Source organism: Panulirus ornatus, chromosome 57 (assembly GCF_036320965.1).
Source record: "Panulirus ornatus isolate Po-2019 chromosome 57, ASM3632096v1, whole genome shotgun sequence".
NCBI classification, from domain to species: Eukaryota; Metazoa; Arthropoda; class Malacostraca; order Decapoda; family Palinuridae; genus Panulirus; species Panulirus ornatus.
In genome coordinates, this window is record NC_092280.1 from 29,772,514 (window position 1) to 29,788,362 (window position 15,849).

Genomic DNA, 15,849 nt, shown 5'->3' on the forward strand with positions numbered 1-15,849 from the left:
TCACATAATTTTGAGGTAAATCTAAGAGACATGTTCATACATTTAGATCACAACTGATGTTTTTTCTAAATCATTACGTGGTACGTAATTACTTCCTCCTAAATTCGTAAATACTTTCCCTTGTTTCTTATTTTTCCATCTCATAATCCTCTCTATATTTCACCTCAGACTCGGCCTTAATGTGGGTGAACTGTGTCCGTGACTGGAGCCTCCGTGTATATATATATATATATATATATATATATATATATATATATATATATATATATATATATATATATATATATATATTAATAATCTAGGACTTATGAAAATATTAATAGTAACATGATCTGACAGCTAGAGGATTGGTACCATCAACACGATGGTTTGATCCCGTTTCCTAATTATAGATGGAGCCAACTCTCCCCCCCCCCCCCCCTCATGATGACACTGTATTGTCTACCCTCACAAAAGCGTGAGCCTCGCCTCTTGTAAACTGTGTTCGATCACACCAGCACACATCCACTTCTCCCTCCTCCTGGAGTCGCTCTATCCATGCAATGAAGACATATTTTCGTACCTAGATTTCATTGACTACAGATTCAATACTTGTGTTTTCTTACTATTCATCAAAGTCAATATTTATATCTTAATATATTCATCAAAGTGATTGTCATTTTGATATCAAACTGGGGAAACAAAACGGCCTAAACTGATCCTCGTCCTGAACCTCCTCATGTACGAACGAGTCTGCCAAAATAGCAACACGATTTAGGAAGGAGGAGGAGGAGGAGGAACCGCCCCTCACACATGACCAGCAATGAGGCGACACACACACACACACACACACTCCTGGATCAATGGTAACACTGTTCAGCTCAGGTTTGGGAAGGCCGCCACCAAGACCAGCAGCGCTAGGCTTCGAAACTGTGTCATTCGAGTGGAAAGTTACCATTTTCTCTCTTTACCTTTGATAATCCCTTGATAAAGAGACGTCCCTCGTCTACGAATTAACCGAAGGAAGTGAAACTTCGTTCAAACGCTCAACAACTTTTCCTGTACGTTCGCCGGGGGAAGTGTTACCAAAGGCGAGGGTTAAACCATCAGTGACCTGATAATGTTTCATTTTCTTACGTCTGACGTATTAGGTAAACATTCTGCCTTAATGACGTATGGCCATGTCAGCCAGTGAGCCCCAACACCAACAGGTACACACACACTCAGTTATCCCTCACGTGATGAGCGGTTCAGTTGGCAACGTTTAGCGACAATTCTCAGTCTTGGCCGCAGCTTTCCCGCCGCCAGCGGCCGGCGTCACGTCACGGGGCAGGAATGCCATGTCACAATCACCAGGTTTTCTTCACTCAACATTTGACCAAATTTTTTTTCCCTATTTTTTTCCCATTAGGTAAAATTGTTGGCGTCATGCAGACTTTCTATCCCATCTCTTCCTCCTTAACTGCTAACGATCGATGTGGCTTACTCAATCACTAGACTCAGTACAATGATTACAAATACTATGAACAGTGATCAAAATAATCAATTTCAATATAAATTATTCATGCTATTTCTATGGCATTTTTTGCGGTGATCTGCTATTACGTTTTCTGTAAAACTGTTTATGACAGAAAACCTACCATCATTATTATCAAATATACCCCAGAACCGACGTTAGTGTGGCCCCTGCAGCTTGGAGGCTGCCCCCAGCAGGAGCAGCAGGACGCACGCCCCTGGAACCAGGTCATCTACAGCAGAGCTACCCTCTCAGTCCCTCCCTCTACCTGACGCAACGTTAATGTGAACACTTTACACTCACTTAAACGTGAAACAAAATTATAAAATATCTTCAAAATTGTTCTAATGATATCCAAACATGTCGGCAACTACTTTATTACAGACAACTGACAGAGTTTCCCCTGCACATTATGCCTACATATCCAGTGACGTCAGCGGCAATGTAAAGTGTTTCTCTTAAAATGTTTACATCCAAATGTTGCATCATTACAGCCACCACCAGTGACATTGACAAGTCTCTAAGAGAGAACAAAATGTACGGACCAAGTGAGCGGCTGTTGTAAGGGGGGTAACCCAGTTGGTTCACTGAAAGAAAACAGTGGGTGGTGGTGGTGTATGTGGGTCACCACTGACTGGCCAGGACGACTGATGTCCAGTTGATGCTTTACACACACACAGACACACACACACATTCTAGAACGCCACACTAGGATACGACACAAGCACAACGGTACGACCCTTGAGGTCAATGTTATCAGCCTTGAGCACAACGACAGGATCATTTCGGGTGTGACATTCTGCTCTCTGACCTGTCCTTGACGGGCTGGGTCGAAGGTCAACCCTGCAATCGATTGCCAAGCCCCACATATTATTACCACCTTCTATGCCCTACTTCAACCCCCTTCAAGCAAGTCGCACATGCGCATCACATCGACCCAATTCATTCTAGCCAATGCACGCCTCTCACCCTCCTGAATGTCCAGGCCCCGATACCGCAAAGCGTCTTTCACTCACACCTGCCCGTCTCCTCAGCGTCCCCCTCCCACTTTGGTCACGTCAGGTCAACTCAAGGAACAGGTATCATTTCCGTCATCACTGTGGTAGAACAGACACCTGTTCACCTTACAGTTTGCGAAGGTGAATGGTAAGAGAAAGACTGAAATGTAGTAAAAAATTTCTTTTGTCTTAATATGACATATCAGTTGATCATACGTTAAAGCGATCACAGATAATATTGATGGAAAATAATTAGGTTTGGCGTTGCATTCCTCATGAATGAAACCGATGCTTCCTTCACACATATGATTTGATTATAACCAAGAGTGACTTCCCAGAGATCTGAAACATTCAAAAGACAAGTGTACTTACAACATGAGTATTTCACAACAAGCATCATACAATCATTTGAGTTATTTTATTTGTTAATATGTGTATCTGAGAGTGATTAATATCCGAAGTCTCAACAATGTTCTATCAATATTTTATTAACCCAACTTGGAGATATGATTTCTCCTGAAGGTTCTCCTCCAATGTCAACGTAACTTGGAAAAGAAATTGTGGAATTAAAAGAAACTTTATTATAATATTGAAATAAAATCCATGTTGACCTTAATTTCTAAAACTCATATATATATATATATATATATATATATATATATATATATATATATATATATATATATATATATATATATATATATATATATATATGTGTGTGTGTGTGTGTGTCTGTGTGTGTGTGTGTGTGTGTGTAACATTTTCTTGGCCCCTCCAGTAAATGATCAGGTTCCGTGTCTCTGGTTCTGGTGTTGTGAGCGATGGCAATATAAGCCTCAACAAATGACCCGAGAAATGACCGCACGAAATCTGATCTTGAGCGAGTCGAAGACTTGGTCACACGTTCTAGAAAACGACCAGCGGGAGCGTAAAACTTCGTTATAACACACCCATCAAAGGGTAACAAAACGCTACTACATATACGCTTCTCAAACCTTTCACATTTTTTTTCCTGCAGCGTCGAGTACATGGGTGGGTGACAGCACCAAAATATCCACTTTAACCTACTTGTGTCGCGCGACGCTTGATCTAATTTCAACCGAACAGAAACTTCTACAAGCAAGGTCACACACACACACACACACACCGATCACTCTTTTAACGGCAGCTGCTAAAGCTTACTCAGGCTTGAAGCTCAGATAAAAGCTTTCCCTTTTGTATCTTGGCATCTGTGACTGTGTGACGTAAGAGCAGTACACGATCGCTTTGGCGACGCACCGATAGATGGCGCAACGGCCCGTGACCTCACGCCCAATCACGCCCGCTTTTGACGTAAGGCGCGAACACACAGAGATAAAAGACTTAAACAAGCCTTTACGAACCATCTGAGGTCAGCGGCAGTTTGTGGTCTAGTTCTCACGGTAGTGATTTTAAAGGGGAACTAACACCAGAAAGTATTTGTTTTGAGGATAATTTGAAGTCCATCTAAACTGTCACAATATAAGTACATACATGACCCGAGACTGTCCAGCTTATATGACAGATGATGTCATGCTAAAGGTGTTAACCTCACCTGCTGGACACCTTACCCTGCTCTCGAGTGGAGTGCAGCCTCGTAACTGGAGCCAAATAAACTGGATCATACGAGTAAACTTACAGTACAGAAAACAAAATCTAATTCTATTTCAACTTGCGAAAAAAAAGCCCTACTCATGTTTGACAGATTCTACCACGGAAGTCGTCAACAGTGACTGGAGATGCCAACACTAACACATGTCAACAACTGGTTAATCACTTGTAATCATCAGACTCAAGAAGGTTCATATGAATAATTACATGTTGTAATCATCAGATACATGAAGGTTCATATGAATAATTACATGTCGTAATAATCAGACACATGAAGGTTCATATGAATAATTACATGTTTACATTAAGTAATGTACAGAATAAAGAACTTGAAAAAATAACAATCATCATCCACACTACAACAGCCACACTGAGAATGCAAAATGAACGCTCCATTACACTACAGTATACTATAATACACTGCTCCGCTAGTCCATTGTGTGTTACAACTGCTTCCTATAGTTTGTGTATGAAGACCAGCCATACGAAGATTGACCGTCATGCCTCTCTCTTTATTTCTCCCTCTCACAACAAAGCTGTGGCAGTTCCTTCTTTCGTCTCCCCTTCGTCCTTTAATCTTTCTACTGTAAGAGAGGACCAGAGACCTGAGGAACTCTTTATTTCTTCATTCCTTTTCTCAAACATTTTCTCATGCCAACCAAGATCACCTTGGTTAGGGGATACACTTCTCCGCCAGCCACGTCGGTCCGTATGTCAGAAAAACCAAGCAGTACAATACTATATCAAACCACAGCATACCAGAGGGACACACAATGGTAGACCCGGGTATGTCCTCGTACTGTAAGGGTATACAATACCTGCTGAGTGGGCTGGGGGTCAGCCAGGTGCAGTGATTGCCTCAGGAGTGAACATAGGAACGGTGTTGATGGTGAGGTAGGGAATAGGATACAGGTGTTGATGGTGAGGATAGGGACGAAGATACAGGTGTTGATGGTGAGGATAGGGACGAGGATACAGGTGTTGTCAGCAGTGGAGGTGGGATAGGATTGGTAAGAACCAGAAGTAAAGAGAGTGAGGACAGAGTACGGACAGTGGTCAGGTGGTAAGGCTAGTAGTGAGGACAGTACTATCCTCCTCGTGTCCACTTACCATGGGAAGGATAGTACCTCTCAGCCGTCCTCAGTTCCCCGCCACAGAACTGTCGTAGCTCATACGCGTGTTCCATCCCTGCAGACGTGAGGACGCCTCCGTCACAGTGCCTGATGCTGCCGCTGTTGTCTCCTTCCTCACACCCTGCGTGTCCTCCTCCACACCCTGTGTGTCCTCCTCCACACCCTGTGTGTCCACTTGCACACTCTGTGTAGCCTCAACTCACTCGTGTCCGTCCTCAAAACTCAATTCTTTTCTCAGTGCACAAGCGGCGACCTACAAGCTGCACTCATTATTTTCCTTCGGCCAGTCTAGCCAACCAGTCTCTGTGGCAGAGTCAGATCCAGTGGGTCGGCACTAGGGCAGTCTGCTGTGTACGCCACATACAGTGATTCTCACTGCCAGTGGTCGGCACTGCCTCGACTTGTAGATCAATCACATCCATCTAACAACAACCTCGCAGTGTTGTTATGCTACAACCGGCGTCACCTTGGAACATGGAGGGTAGGTACAAGCCCCTCCAAGATCTGTTGGCACCGTTGGGTCAATGCTGTTGGACGGTTAGTCGTTGACCCTCCCGGGACTGTTGGCCGGTGGTGGTGGCAGAGCCAACAAACGTCCCTGTGGGGGGTAGGTGTGCGGGGGGGTGGGTCGCGTGCCCTGGCTGGGTCGGGTCAGGTGTCACGAGAGTATCCGATGACCTCCCGTGTGGCCAAACACTGGCACCCGCGCTGTTCCTCTTCCCCGTCTATCTTTCTCTTCCTCGTTCACTCTCTCCTCCTCCTCCTCCTCCTGGGGCGTCTGACACCACCTGAGGGGAGTGTCCAAGTCTCCTGGGTCAGCTGGGGGGGATGTCACAAGGAACTGGGGTCATGCACCTGTGACCCAGACTGGTTAGTGAGGCTGGAGTGACAGTTGTTTACCTGCAGCACAACTGGTCATTTCCTTACGATAACTACTCCAAAGTTACGTCAATCATTGGTCAGTTATTGCTTGGTTCTCAGTTCTCCAGTACTTCCATAACTCGCCTCTGCTTTCACGAAAACAAGTCCGGAGATGAATAACTTCACATGAGTCACGAAAAGTGTGATAAATGGAGTCACAATCACGTTTCACTGATCAGTCGACTGTTTGCATGGCGCCGTCACACTTCCCTTCCTCATCCAATCATCGTAACAACAACAACTACTTGGGGGGACCAGCACAGCTCAGCGCGCGCACACACACACGCACACTACCGTGGCTCCGGTTCGAACACCCGGTAAAGTAAGAATAACGTGGTCACTTGGGAACACAGTCAACGGTTGCACATGTTCACTGGCCCCGCCCATCCCGCCCCCGCCCCCGGGAGGCCACCTGTTAGCCCTGCGCTCATTGGTTCCTGTAGGTCAGTACGCCGGGCTCTCCGCCAATCGGGGCAGGGCTTCCAAGTGGGGTTCCCACCTGTTAATCTATCGTAATGAATCTGTTTCAAGATTAACTTCATCGATTCCTCCAGGTCTTTGATGGTAAGGAGGGTCCTCCTCCTCCTCCTCTGGTAGATCGTGTCAGGCGACCGGACTAAAAATACCCCGCCTCACACGGCCGAAAGACGAGAGAGAAGGAACTCATCAGTCATGCTCCTCCACCCGGGGAAGTATACCAACGCAGATCACTACGAGTGTCGCAAGGCAGTAAAGACACCAATATTGACCACCTCCTCCTAAAATAATCCCGAGGCTAAGCCAGGCTCCCTCATGCTGGCCACCACCAACACCTGCAGGAGAGGGGCAGTACGTACGTAGGCGGGTTGTGTACTGATCGCTGACCACCAGAAGTGTCCATGTTCATCTCTGGCCACCGTCTGGAAGCTGTCGTCAAACATATATATACCTGAGTGAAGGATACAAATGACCATCACACACACACACACACACACAAACATGTTGGATAAGTGTATATTTTCCAATCTGAGCTCCTGTATATTGCCTCTAACAGCTCTACGGATGGACATGTATATACTGAGAGTCTTCATCATTATTTTCCATTCTGAATCTTTACCGAACACGTTCATTACCATATCAAGAATATCGTCCCAACAAGATAACCATATCGTCCTTATCATACCACCAGATGCATGATATCATCCTACCCGTATGAAGGTATGATCATATCAGGAGTCGCCAGGTTGTCTTATCAACAACTTCCTGACGATATCAGGGAAGTATCGACCCCTCCCTCCTCCCCCGGACACGACGCCAGGGAGCGCGTCGTCCCGTCGTGCTTCCCGCCCGCCATGTGGGCCGGGTAACGGTGGCGACGCCTGCGGCTATGGGTTGGCAGGTGATGATGCGGCTACGGCTGCGGCCACGCAAGGCTGGCGCCGGCAGGGAAACTGGACGAGCCGCAGGAAAGGGGGCCAGGAGCCGCGGAAAGACGACGACACTGGCCGATCTGCGGCCTAGCCTGGCCGGATGTGACGGTCAAGCACCAAGGAAACTGCGGCAGACGCAGGGCCAAGGGACGCAGGGAGGAGGGACAAGGGACGCAGGGAGGAGGGACAAGGGATGCAGAGAGCAGGGACAAGGGACGCAGGGAGGAGGGACAAGGGACGCAGGGAGGAGGGACAAGGGATGCAGAGAGCAGGGACAAGGGACGCAGGGAGGAGGGACAAGGGACGCAGGGAGGAGGGACAAGGGACGCAGGGAGGAGCCACACCTCCAACATGTGTAATACGTGCAGCCATGACCAGTTCTCTCACTCCACCCACACACACATCACTTCACGGGTCATGTAGCTCATCAGGCGACCTGTTCTACAGTGGAATAATAGGGAAACTCCGGTACAAAGGAATTTCTCCATGATCATAATGTAGCCTCCTTCATGGAGGCACCTCCGCGCTTCTACAGCCGACGAAGATAATCGCCTTTCAGATAACAACGGAGTACTAGTACAACACTGTACAACACAACGGCGATGGACACCAACTCCAGACGTGTAACGCTTACCCTCACAACCCAAGGAAAACTTTAAACATGTCAGACTGATTATACGCACATGATGCTGTATAAATCATAACGATAATATAAAATACGGAGTAATACTTGTGGACTGATCATTACTTAGGTAACTACAAAGTCCTCCTCATCCTGCCAGGCCAGACGACGTAGACTTAAGGTAATAATTATATAAATGTATTTTCTTAGGTAAACTTATTTCTGTCATTCATACGAGAGGCAGTGATGACGGAACTGGTGCCCACATTAAAGTTAGATCTGGCGGCATCCATATCTAAAGTGTGTTGGCTGTTGTGCAGCTGAGGGACGAGCTGCTTCCTTCTCCCTAGAGGGCGCTCTTACAGCCCTTGGGCATCGTGGGCTGACTTTGGACCTTATCCAGACGGATCAGGTCAAAGGCTAGGCTGACAAGCCCATAGGTCGAACTGGCACGCCCAAGACGTCTACTGAGGCAGAATGACATACTAACTACTGTGCTAACATCTACTACTACTACTACTACTACTACTACTACTACTACTACTACTACTACCACTACTACTACTACTACCACTACTACTACTACTACTTTGCCAAAGAACACGTGATATGTATGGTATGCTTACATATTGAGAATGACCATTAATTTTCATAATATGTACATACATACGCACAGACAAGTTTTTACAATAATACATTTACCTGTTGATGACGAAATCTTATCATTTCTCTTGTAAAATAGGAAAACATTGAAATCAGAAATGTAAATCACATTCAAGAGACATTCAACATAACATCATATTAAAAACAAAATACTTACATCAACGTAGATAGCACGTACCATGGAATACAAGAAAAAAATTACCAACATTTTCTAAATCAAGAGTAAACACCGAGTGAAATAACACGAAATATATAGAATGAAGGCCAGAGAATACACAGCGGGCCAGAAAAAAATCACCAGTTAAGCTTGGAATTACGAGGAAGAAACCCAGCTCCTCCCGCATTCTTGGTCATCATGATACGGAAACTCTGGGGAAAAAATTGTGCGTGGCGATCTAACCTACATGGACAGACAGACAGACGGACGGACGGACAGACAGGCGGACAGACAGACAGACAGATGCCCGTCAATACCTGGAATAAATGAGACGAAAGGCATACGAAAATAAGAGTTTTTGTAAAGGAAATAGAAAATTTAAGAAGTATAAAACTGAGAAAGTTTACTAAGGAAATAAGAAAGGTTACTGGAAGAAATACAATCATGATTTTTCAAGAAATAAGAAAGGGTTACACAGCACAGAAACAGAGTTTTACAGAGGAAATAAGAAAGGTTTACACAGCGCAGACATGAGAAACTTTTATATAGGAAATATGAAAGGTTTACGAAGCGAAGAAATGAGAAAGTATAATCAAGAAGGAAATGAGTCATTGAAAATAAGAAATAAAAACCATTTCTTCCCTGAACTCGAGCCATTGTGGTCTTGTCTTCCTACACCAGTGTCAGCAAGATGCAACCTGCCTTATACTACCCTCCATCTACACTACCGGTAATTCACCTTCAGTATACCTCCATCAACATACCCACTCCATCTACCAACACTCCCCCCCTCCATTCTGTTGACCAGTGCCTGCCCCCCCCCTCCCCTCCCCTGGGTGTGGGTGGAGGGGGAGGGAGGGAGGGAGGCCAGCGGCCGCTGACCTGGTAATGTTTGTTTCACCGCCTCTCACGGCCGCTGCTCCTGTGGCTGTCGAGTTCCTTACGGCTGGTGCAGCTGTTGATGCACTCTTCCTGAACCAGCTGCCTCGTTACGATGGTTCCCTACACAGCGAGGGGAGGTCTATGCCCTCCCGGGAACGGCCATCAGTGTGGCTGGCAAGTGTGGCGTGTAGGACCATGGACTGACGTGGGGTCGTCAGGTGATGACACACACGGGTCTGGATGGTGGAGGGGACGAGGGGCAGGACAGCAGACGGAGCGGAACTCCCGCACCCTCGCTGTTCCTCCACCAAAGTCGATATGGTAACGGCCAAGCCTCGTGTGACCAGCCTCTACATACAAGCCTGGGGAAGCAGCAGCCAATGTGTAATGTTACATCAAAATGTATGTGTTTCTTATTTTGTTATTAAGATGTTGTGATGGCGTTTGGATGTTACTGCTATGTTGTGTTTTCCGCTATGATTGTTCTATTGTTACTGGCAACACTGCAGGAGTGTTCTCCATAATGTTCTATTGTTAACTGTTGTTCTCACGTTGCTGCTGGAGCACTGATCTTGTTGTTGTTATTGTTACGGTGTTGACGTCATTCCTCAGGTGTTGCTCATGACGTCATCCCTTAGGTGTTGCTCTTGACGTCATCGTCGTCGTCGTTGTTGTTGTTGTTGTTATGTATCCTCAAGTCCTCCCGCAACCACTCCCACCCACGTGTCCTCCCCCTGCCCACGTGTCCTCCCCCTACCCACGTGTCCTCCCCTACCCACGTGCCCTCCCCCTGCCCGCGTGTCCTCCCCCTAACCACGTGCCCTCCCCTGCCCACGTGCCCTCCCCCTGCCCACGTATCCTCCACACGTGTCCACGTGTCGCTTCATTAGTTAAGGCTCCACGTACTACCGGAAACACAGGCTAATTACACACACTCAGCAGTTGACACTAATTATAGTCTCTTGGACTAATTATCTTCTCTCTTAACTAACAACCCTTCAAATGTAAGGGTCAACTGCTAAAAAAATAATCTAGGTCAAGACCGGAAGGGCGACAAAATCCCTCTTCTGTAATAGGACACTGACCCTTACTGGTCAACACTGTGCAGCCGCGGTGAAGAACCTGCCAACCACCAATCAGCTGATGATGACGTGATGTGACGGCATCACCACAACAAACACAGCGGCCACGGGATAATGAAACTTGTGCTCTCGGGCCACAAGGGCGAGAGTAACGCGCTGCTCACGTACTCGAGTTTATGAATGGAGCGCTCGCGAGTCACCCATGAATGGGGGCTGGACGCCACCTGACCACCCAGGAATGGGGGCTGGACGCCACCTGACCACCCATGAATGGGGGCTGGACGTGGGCCACCTGACCACCCAGGAATGGGGGCTGGACGCCACCTGACCACCCAGGAATGGGGACTGGACGCCACCTGACCACCCAGGAATGGGGGCTGGACGTGGGCCACCTGACCACCCAGGAATGGGGGCTGGACGCCACCTGACCACCCAGGAATGGGGGCTGGACGCCACCTGACCACCCAGGAATGGGGGCTGGACGCCACCTGACCACCCAGGAATGGGGGCTGGACGCCACCTGACCACCCAGGAATGGGGGCTGGACGCCACCTGACCACCCAGGAATGGGGGCTGGACGCCACCTGACCACCCAGGAATGGGGGCTGGACGTGGGCCACCTGACCACCCAGGAATGGGGGCTGGACGCCACCTGACCACCCAGGAATGGGGACTGGACGCCACCTGACCACCCAGGAATGGGGACTGGCGACTGTGTCCAGGACCCGACCTAAGTCACCCATGAATGGAGACTCATGATGACTGTGACAGACTAAGTCAGGTCACCCATGAACAGGTACTCATGATGACTCTGTCCTACACTTCCCCCCCCCAGGTCATCTCTGTCGGATGAATACCAGTCATGTCATTACGGATGATGATAATGGTGGCAGAGAGAGAGAGAGAGAGAGAGAGAGAGAGAGAGAGAGAGAGAGAGAGAGAGAGAGAGAGAGAGAGAGAGAGAGAGCAGGACCTGGTTCTGTCTATCCTGGTTCACCAGGACCTGACACTGTCTATCCTGGCTCACCAGGACCTAGCTCTTTCCATCCTGGACCAGGAGGACCTGGCCCCACGCAGGAGGAGGATCCGGGAGGCAGGCCAGCCTGGCCCTGAGGGGGTGTAGCCAGTACCAGTGCCTTACGTGGTCAGTGTCTCACCTGTAGCCCGAGGCCTCCAGCACGCTCCTCCTCCTGGTACCAACCACCACCACGACCACACATTCCCTTCTCTTCTGACGTCTCTAATTCTAAATCTAACACGACGGAGGGCATCGCTAGATCCACTCGTCACTAACACTATGGTAGGAGGGATGGCTGTTTGAACACATCGCAGTGATTCACAGCAACGGGAGAGGGTCACTGTCCGGCCTGGTCACTGTCCGGGGAGGTCACTGTCCACAACCTTCATATATTCTCTTCTGGAGGTGATGGTTGTTCGTGTGTGTGTGTGTGTGTGTGTGTGTGTGTGTGTGTGCTTGTTTCCCCTCATGAGCAACACACTCACAAGTGCCTCACAAACTCACCATGCCCTGAATGACCCTGCCAATCGATGGACCAAGTAACCACCCCACCAACATTTTCCGTGCAGTGTTTACAGGAGCCAGTTTTGTCTGAACTGAAAGAAATTAGTTTGATTTTCAAACAAAATGAATAAATCACTTGAGTCAAACGACAGAAGAACCAATTTTTGTAAAGCAATAAAACAGGTTTATTCCTGGAGAAAGAAGCAGTTTTGACCTTGTCCACGAGTAAGGTAGTAAGATCACCACAATGCAACACATTACGTACCAGAATGGACCAAGATATCCTCAGTTTCCCAGTAGCATCAAAACCTACCCTCAGCCTCACCTAACCTGAACCTAACCTAACACGGCGGCTCAGGCCAACACAGCACCAAGCTTAACATCCTGAAACATCATCATCATCATCATAATCATAATCATCATCATCATCATCATCACTCACGTATCGTGTGACTCATCCTCGCTGGGTCGAAGTCTTCCCACTCACCTGCAGGGATCGAGACAATATTTGTAAATAATAATAATAATAATAATAATAATAATAATAATAATAATAATAATAATAAAGTAATAATAATTTCATATAAACTCAGTTGTATGTTAGCAGGAAACGAGTATTTTCTATAATAACATCATAATTGTGTACATAACACAATGTCCACATATTTCACTGTAAATATTGACAACTGATCGTGTTATTCTTATAAGAAATTGTACACAAAACAGTAAGTCAGTCGCATATCTTTCACATATAACTCTAACAACCTCAGTACAACTTACCATTTTACTGACAACTTACCCTGTTTGTCTTAACTTATATTTGATAATTCATCTAATGTTGACAGTTGATCCTCCAGCGTACGATACTCTGATGTGCTCAGTACGATAACTTTACCGTATACGTACGACGGCCCGACAGTTGACACAGACGTCAGCGTTTGGGCGTAGGTAAGATCCACTAATGTGTTGTGTTCTGGTGACCGCACCGCCGTTAGGGTCGACACTGGCGACCTGTAACGGGGTGACCCATAACTTCCTGCGGGTTCCTGGCCCGCGGCCACCCACCCCCACGAGGCAATATGGGGCCCATCACACCTCCCACTTGCCCTTGAAATATGGGACCATCCCCATGCAACGTACTGCAGTATGACCCACGACGTACGATAATAATAATAATGGGTCACACTTACACTGGGGAATATGGGTCACGTCTGAAGTTATATCTCACACTCACGATGTGCAAACATGAGTGGAATTGACTCATTCCGTAAATACAACTGTTTCTGTACATTCTTCAAGCAATGTATACATCGCTCAGCCCCTGAGCACGATGGTACGACTCCTGAGCACGACGGTACGACCCCTGAGCACGACGATACAACGGTCGTAGCGTCGTGCTCATACGGTTAACGTAAACACGAGATTTAGAAATGCATGTTAACGTACGTAATGCCGTACCTCGCGACGGTACAGAACCCAGCGACACACCTGTACCTTACAGCCGTCTGATGATTACATGAGAATCACCACTACCTCTCTGATACAGAGATCCTCAGACATGCAGTGGTCCCAAGCACTACATCTATCCGATGATTACAGGTGTGTAAGAGAGCAGATGTATGTATATGTAGAGCTACAGGTGTGTACCAGTCCTGTTTGTAGCCACACCTGCAGATGAGTGAGTGAGTTGTGAGAGGTGGGAGACAGTGTGGATGTACAATGTGGGTTCTTTTGAAACAGGTCAACGACTTCTCATCTCTGAACTAATATTCACAATTCCTATTATATCAAAGACACAAGGCTTGATATCTAACTATTACCCTCGTTAATCAATTTACACCTGTCTCTCTATCAGATTTACACAGTGTAACTACCCCTAATCACCGCACTAACTACCTTTACAACAAGCGGTTCCACTTAACAGTACCGTCGTTGTTGACCAATCAGAATGCTTCTCTCTCACCTCATAACTTTGATCGTTTCATGGATTTCAAATTCGCTGCCGCCGTAACGGTTCTCCTCACCGAACAAGGCAATTACGAGCGTCATTCCTACCATGAGTAGTACAGCAGATGGCACAGTTCACACATTAATGGTAGTTAACCTTTCTCCCTCCTTCTGACGTCACAGTGGTCTACAATAGTTACATCGTTCAGCATCGAACAAGGGTTGTCTGATGTTCTACAAGATTACCTCATCAACCTCACACTCCCTGCTCGCCACCTCACTCACACCCGGACTCATAACCTACCACGAACCCAAATTCCAAGTCAGGGAGGGGGGAGGGAGGGGGGGAGGGAGGGGGGGGTGTTCTCCAGAGAAACTGTTGAACTTTGTGGGCGGGAAGTGGTTGGCTAGGGGGGGGGGTGTCTACAGGGTTACCAACACGCAACAACTGAACCGAAAACTAGCAACACTGCAACACTCACTTGCTAATGTGCAGTACATCCTGTACACTGTACTAATGTGCAGTACATCCTGTACAGTGTACTAATGTGCAGTACATCCTGTACACTGTACTAATGTGCAGTACATCCTGTACACTGTACTAATGTGCAGTACATCCTGTACACTGTACTAATGGGCAGTACATCCTGTACACTGTACTAATGGGCAGTACATCCTGTACACTGTACTAATGTGCAGTACATCCTGTACAGTGTACTAATGTGCAGTACATCCTGTAAACTGTACTAATGTGCAGTACATCCTGTACACTGTACTAATGTGCAGTACATCCTATACAGTGTACTAATGTGCAGTACATCCTATACAGTGTACTAATGGGGGCCCCCACCCCCCCGATAATTGCTGCGGGGAGGGAGAATATTCAAGGTGAGCACGTGCATAGACCATGTTTAAGTATGAGCTACATGCACGTGCAGATGTGACGAACCATGCAGGAGATCACGTGCAAAAGCATATGCTTAAATGTGGCAGGAACACAACACCACAACAACGTAATGTAAACACATACGGGAACTCTTCATAAATCACGTGTTACGGGCTATATATATGTGACCACGTGGCATGGACACGTCATACGGCCACGTAAATGTAAGGCCCCTCCATAGCATCACATGCGCTACACGTCACAGGTAAGCGACGGAGTCACAAATCTCATAATATTCCTAATTTCTTTTATTGAAGATTTTATGGATCAAAATCTTCTCTGGAATATTTCAAGATTTGATCTTTTATCTTTCAATCTCTTTTTTTTCCACCGTAAATATGATCACTATTGAGTGTGACAGTGTGGGTACACGAGGGTATGGTAGCTACACCAGGTGGTGCACAGCTGGCCACCGTCTTACTAAGCGGGAGACAGTAATAAAG

The 15,849-nt window shown here is 47.0% G+C and overlaps 1 protein-coding gene across 3 annotated transcripts in view; it reads right to left on the bottom strand.

Annotated features, from left to right (window-relative positions):
• LOC139766388 (myelin regulatory factor) overlaps positions 1 to 12,986 on the bottom strand; it is a 66,323-nt gene extending 53,337 nt beyond the window's left edge. Inside the window, exon 1 of one of the 3 annotated variants that reach the window (XM_071694958.1) lies at positions 12,956 to 12,986. In XM_071694958.1, the coding sequence (XP_071551059.1) occupies positions 12,956 to 12,971 (16 nt within the window). In that variant the 5' untranslated portion in view covers positions 12,972 to 12,986. Of the gene's footprint in view, positions 1 to 5,232; positions 6,470 to 12,955 lie in introns of those variants that run through there. The other 2 variants (XM_071694957.1, XM_071694959.1) reach the window with 2 other exon arrangements.
• Positions 12,987 to 15,849: the final 2,863 nt, after the last annotated feature.